The sequence below is a fragment of the Galeopterus variegatus genome, unplaced genomic scaffold (assembly GCF_000696425.1).
Source record: "Galeopterus variegatus unplaced genomic scaffold, G_variegatus-3.0.2 Scaffold156, whole genome shotgun sequence".
Lineage (NCBI taxonomy): Eukaryota > Metazoa > Chordata > Mammalia > Dermoptera > Cynocephalidae > Galeopterus > Galeopterus variegatus.
Window position 1 is genome coordinate 888,046 of NW_007726267.1, and position 6,578 is coordinate 894,623.

The 6,578-nt window shown below is 42.2% G+C and overlaps 1 protein-coding gene across 1 annotated transcript in view; it reads right to left on the bottom strand.

Moving 5' to 3' along the window:
* LOC103608746 (rho GTPase-activating protein 26-like) overlaps nucleotides 1-6,578 on the bottom strand; it is a 72,755-nt gene that overhangs the window by 15,763 nt on the left and 50,414 nt on the right. The window contains exon 2 of the mRNA XM_008593148.1: nucleotides 1,375-1,650. Within this exon, the coding sequence (XP_008591370.1) occupies nucleotides 1,375-1,650 (276 nt within the window). The remainder of the gene's footprint in view (nucleotides 1-1,374; nucleotides 1,651-6,578) is intronic.

The following is a 6,578-nucleotide window of genomic DNA, read 5'->3' on the forward strand; positions in this document are numbered from 1 at the left end:
GGTCTGAATTTTTACTTTATTTACAGGGAGAGGAAAAAATAATACACTGAAAAGCTATCTTTCTCATTATCCAGGACAAAACTAGGCAGAAAGCTGTATCAAAGCTAGAAGAGCAGGCCAGGCTCTAGGGCTGGGAGCTGCATGGAAACTTAAAGTTGGGGTTACCCGTATGTTTGGAGGAAAGAATGCTGGGCTGAGGGGGAGAAGTCCTGAATTCGGGATTGGCTCTCAGTCACATGACTGTGTCTAAGTCACCTTGCTGTGCCTTAGTTTTCTTTTTCTAGAATAGTGCTTGGGCCATTTCTCTTCTCATTCTCACATGACGATAGAATGAAATGATGTGAAAGTACCTGGAGGGGAATAAAGTAGTATACGTATCTGAATATATAAACAGCATGGGGTTTTCTTTTTTTAAAAGTGAGACTCAGCTTTATAAAATATTTAAGCCTCTCTGCTGGACCCACCCCTTAGGAAAAAAGACGGACAAGAAAATACTGGCAAAGCCCAAAATGCTTATGATGCTTATCACTGGGCTCTAATTTTGGTTGTCTGAAAGCAGAGACTAAGTTTGAGAGATACCCATGCTTAGAACCTACACAGCAGAGGGATTCTGCAGGATCTTCATTAATTCTTTTCCTGGATTTAAAGAACTTCTTTGCTCCAAAGAGCTCAAGAGCAAAGAATTGTGGCACTTAAGTCTAGAAGTCATGAAAACAAGACAAACTGCAGCATGGCCCTTGGGGAGAGGAACTAGGTCAAGCTGCTCACCCTCAGAAAGGGGTGGTGCCTGTTCCCATGAGAGCTCAGGGTTCATGACACACAGAGATAGAAGCAGGTTGGGAGTACAGAAGATTCCTGGAGTATATGGAGGGCAAGGAGGTAAAAGACATGAGCAATTTAAAGAGAAATCGTTTCATATCTCGATTTTTTACTCTGTGTTATACTAGTCTTTCACCCACTGGATCTGGTCTCAGTGGCTAGGTCCCAGGGCTTGTGGCTGGTAGCCCGACCCCACAAAAAAACACTGCCTGATGCTGCTTGATAAAAATGAGAGAAGAAAAGGCCACTATGTGTCTCAACACTGTTCCCTCTTATATTATCTTATACCAAAGCAGAGAGTCCAAATCAGAGAGCCTTCAAAGCAGGAGCCTTATTCAGGAGGTATTCTTTCCCCAAATTCCAGGCATCAGAGGTTAGTTAGAAACTTGAGTTAGGGTTTAAAAGGGTGTGAAAAATGCCATGCTGCTTCATGCAAATGGTCCCTCCTGGTTTTGGTCTCTTAGGATGGAACCACAGGAGAGCAGAAGTGGCCCCCAATGTCCCTGATCAGCTTTGGATAAACGGGAACAGATTGGTCATCATCCGTGATTTTACCTGGAGTCTTCATGAACTGCTTCTTCTGGCCTGTCAAAAAGCAAGTGCAGGTTTGGATGGCAGGGAACAAAGTTGACGAGGAGGCTGAACACTGCATGAAGAGAGGACCAAGCCAATGAGAGAACAACAGCAGCAACAGAAAACCAAACAAACCCTGCAACAGACCTGACGGGGGATGAGTCGCTGGACGTGGATGAGGTGGGCATAGGGCTGGATGGCGCTGAAAACATGGGCCAAGATGGCGAGAGGGGTGAAGTTGGGCTTGGATTCGGGGGGCTGTAAGACATAACAACCAGAAAACTCATCAGCACATAGGGAAACCACAATGGGAGCACAGGAGGTCATGGGAGGCAAATGACACGGAGCTGGAGCAGACCAGAGGAGCACTGAGACCCAGGGACGTGTGCCAGTGCCGCGTCACATCTCTCCAGACCAAACCTCTGCGTTTTCCAAGTAACACCTGTTCTGTGATTCCTCGGAGTGTCAACAGGTCTCCATCCTTGCAGGACAACTGCTTTCTGGGTGATAGGAGCGTCTTCAATCATGTCTGCTGTACCTTTGGCCATTGGTGACAAATGTACATGAGTCCCTACACCCACTCCTTCCACCAGCCTTGTTCTGAGGCAGGGCGAGCTCACAACGAGCCTTCAGCTTCCACTGTGGTGGGAGTGTTTTTAAAGTTAAGTCTCAGCAGAAATAACCATTTTTCTGGGCCACAGGCCATTCAGCCAGAAAACGATTTCCTGTTTACATTTTTAACTAAATGGGCTGTGTGCCACTAGGGATCTGCAGTTCTGTGTTAGCAAAACGATAGCGGATGGAGGCGGCATGGACACACACCTCTCAGGAGACGGTGTGCGATATCAGCAGCATTCAGCTCCTCTGAGGTGTGCTGTCCAGGCCTACCCTTTCTCCTTTCATGGATTTTGGGTATTTTGATGCTCAAAGAAAACACTGCAGAGAAAAAAAGGCAATGAAAGAAGTAAACTGAAACTTTAACTTTGTCCACGTTCTACAATGGATGGCTGATCAAAAGTTTAGAGAGAAAAAGTTGAAATTACTCACTAAAATATGCTTTGTGGATTTTAATTGGTTATGCTGGCATTTTGACTTATTTCCACAAGTTACACAAACACCTATCAACTCTGTGAAATCACATTAAGTCACGTTGAAATTACTCACTAAAATATGCTTTGTGGATTTTAATTGGTTATGCTGGCATTTTGACTCATTTCCACAAGTTACACAAACACCTATCAACTCTGTGAAATCACATTAAGTCACAGATAGTGCAAACAATGACAACTGAGAAAATGTGAAAACCATCCATCCACACCACCACTGACAGCCTCTGAGTATCAGCCAACTGCTGGACTGTTTGGACCAAGCACTTTATGGAGGTGAAAATGACAGGAATCCAATTCAAGGGGAAAAGACTTTCTAAGAATACTGGGATTTAGCAAGAACACATAAATGCCCTACTTAATGGGACTTCCCTAGGGTTATGCCAATTCAGACATGAGACACAATAATGGCCCTATTTACCCACTGTCATAACACAAAGACCTATGGCAATGAACAGTAAAAACCCATTGTGTGAGCTCATCAGATATCTTCAGACTAATCTGATTAAACACTTATGAAATGCCATTATATATATTATATTTCCAGAATATAAATTTCGTGAGGGTAAACATTTTTGTCTGTTTACTGCTGTATCTCCAATATCTAAAATAGTGCCTGTAGGTATTCAATAAATTGAGTGAGTAAATTAATCTCATTTAACCTATCCAATAAGCCCTGAAACAGGCATTATTATAATTTCCATTTCACACATGTGAAAACATAGGCTAAGCTGAGGCTTGCCTGAAGATACTCAGTCTCAGGTGACAGGGCCGAGGTTCAAACTCCCTGGGCCGAGGTTCAAACTCAAATTCCCTGACTCCAAGGCCAGGGCTCTTGCCACCAGTGAACTGCCTCTGGGATAGCAGGACTCGCTCTGTTTCTCTAGACTGTGCCAAGCTTTTTTACAGACCCAGCCATACCATTAGAAATCTTAACCTCTGATTTACAAGTTTCCTTTAGATGCCTACCACATTTGCAAGGGAAAATGGGAATACAGCAACAGACAGACTCAATAAGACTCAACATATTGTAAATTCCAACAAAACCCCCAATCCAGCCTCCAGTCTTCTGGCTGTAGATTCAGATAGCAGATGGAATTCATATAAGAGAAGAAATTAAATTCAAAGAGTATGACTTTTTTTTTTCTCAATTCAGCAAAGACTAGTCACTGGGGACCTAGTGTGATCAAGACAATAAGTAGAATTTGCCAAGTTCCCTGACTTTGAGAGCTTAAAATGTATTTGACAAGATGGGACAGATTAAAAACAACTGTAATATAAGACAGTAAGATTCACCAGCTGAGGGATCAGTTACTCTATTATTAGTTTAATACTGGCTCCCACGTGACCTTGTCTTGCGTCCTGGGATAAGTGCTGCCTCAGTTCTACTGCTGTCCTCAGTGTCTTCCACAGCTGCTGCTGGTGAGAGAGGCCTTGCTTTTTCAGTTCTCTCACTACAACCCTGCCCCACTAGATAATGACCTAGCACACAATACCTGGCAATGACTTCTGAACTGTAGCCCAGCCCAGGAACCTGAGTCTGACCAGGGGCAAACTGGACATTCAAGAGAACAGCTCAGGCCGACTCCTCTGTTCCTTTGGTCACTGATTACCACAGGACAATTAAAAAGTCCTTCCAACTTTTTTTTTTTTAAATGACTTTTATAAGTAGGAAATACCACCAGCTTCCTATTCCATCTGTACCAAGAATTGTGCCTTTGGCTAAAGGCATGGCTAGAAACACATTCTATGAACACAATGTAGGTTTTGAATATGTTTTCACATCTTTGGATATCTAAGTGGTACCTGGCCAGTAGTACATGGCTGAAATTGTCTGGGGGTGTGACTGGAATGCAGAGTATTCACAGCTCTTCAATGCCTATGTTAATTGCCATAGAATCGACTGCAGTTTCTAACAGTGAACAGAATTTCATTTGTGTTTTAGTCATAGCAATAACATTTATTTTATATAAAATGACCACAATTTAAAGTTTATTGCCATTATATTTTAGTTAGTATAACAATAACATGCACACTCCATAGTACTTCCATGATTTTTTAAACTACTAAAGGAATTACGTCTTTGGTTTATTTGAGCTTCAGGTGCCACATCAATAAACCTCATCATCAACACTTTTATATACCAGAATGACGCCTGCAGCAGAAGGCCTGTACGCATACACATACTCCTCAAGAGAACATACGTGGGGGATATAAGATGCACAGGGATGATGACAATGGTTCAAGACTCTTTAAATTGTCTCAAATTCTCTTTTTTACTACAGCAGTACCTGGCTATAGGTACTTAAAAATGGCAACAGAAGACAAAAAAAAAAAAAAAAAAAAAAAAATCTCACTCCCATTCCCCCCCAGAAAACAAAACAGACAAACGAAACAATGGTCAATTTCACTCTTGGCTCTGAGACCTCCAATATAGAATTCTCAGCCTCTTTTCCCCCACTAATGAGGCCAAGAATAACAAATGATTGAGGTTAAGACAGGAGGAAATAGTTTTATAACTACAATTTTAGCAGATGCCCCCTAAAGGTTCTCTACAACCTTCAGAGTCCAGCTGGGAGTATCTAAGATGAATACCCCAGCATATTTTTCACCCTAAATATTCCTGGGGTCCCACCAGGCCCCCACATTAAATCCCAACTGTGGCAGCAACAAGAACAGCTTAAACTTTAATATGGAAGGAACGTTTGCTAGTCTGGTTTGGATTCAGTTGGAAGGCTTGCATCAGCTTTAGTTTACTGGCCCACTGTGTCCTCGAAAAGGAGTTAGACTGTCCCAGCCAGTCCCTTTGACATTCACTGGACAGTCAAAGAATAACGGTTTAGGAAGATAAGGCTAAAAGGCTTGGCAGCATGCTGGGTTGTTGATAGTTCAAGTATACTATGTAGCAATATCATCAGCTTGACACCCTTTGGTGGTGACTCACTTGAATGATGGAAACGTCTGTTGTACTAGCCAGGGAGTGCCTGCCGGACTGTGCACAGGGCTGCTCAGTCAGGCTTCCAATCTGATGATGCTCATGGAAGACCCTCTCTGACCTCCACACCACAGCAGTAGAGCTGGTATAAGGTGAGAGGCTCCCTTACTGGAGGAGTAGACTGACCATTAAGAAGAAAGTTCATCTTTTTGAAATTCTGATAATCAAAATTACTGACGGCCTTGTAGAAAATTGAAAAATACAAAACAGCAAGAAGAAAAGCAATAAAAGTATATATAATTTTACCACTAATAATCACAGTTAACACCTTCGCATATTCTTCCTCACTTTTGGGGAGGATAATACTACATACATAGTTAATAGCCTTTTTTTTTTCCATTTAAAATAATAAGGCATTTTCTGATGTCATTAAAGAGCCTTTGATTTCATATTTTTAAAATGGCTACAGCGTACTCTATTGTATGGTATACCCTGATTTATGTAACCATTCTCTGACTGTGTACATTCAGATTACTATCTCCCTTTAGCTATTATAAATAGTGCTTAAACTCACATCCCTGTAGAGGATCATTGCCTGCATCTCCAATTGTTTCCTTAGCATAAATTCCTGGAAGTAAAATTAGTGGGCCAAAGGCTAGGAGTTTCTTTTAAGGGTCTTGATATATCCTGCCAAATAGCTTTTCAGAAAGATTCTACTGAATTGCATTCCCAACACTGAGAATTCCTTCTAACCATGACTCTGCCAGCATTAAGTATTATCATTAAAAAAAAAAAAAAAAAAATTAGATGGACATTTTTTCGGTTTACAAAGGCTACCTTGGACTCTTCTCTTTCCTAGCATTTCAGATGTGTAATAAATGTACAAATGAATACAATTCTCTTCCCACATTCTGTATCCATCTGGAAGTAATGTTTTATGTTCCTGAGGCACTCTGACAAGAAGATAGTATGGAGAAGGAGACAGGAAGATCAACAAAGAGACAGACAACCAAGGGCCGACCCTGTGGCTCACTCGGGAGAGTGCGACGCTGGGACTGCTGAGGCCACGGGTTCGGATCCCATATAGGGATGGCCAGTGCGCTCACTGGCTGAGCGCGGTGCGGGCAACACCAAGCCAAGGGTTC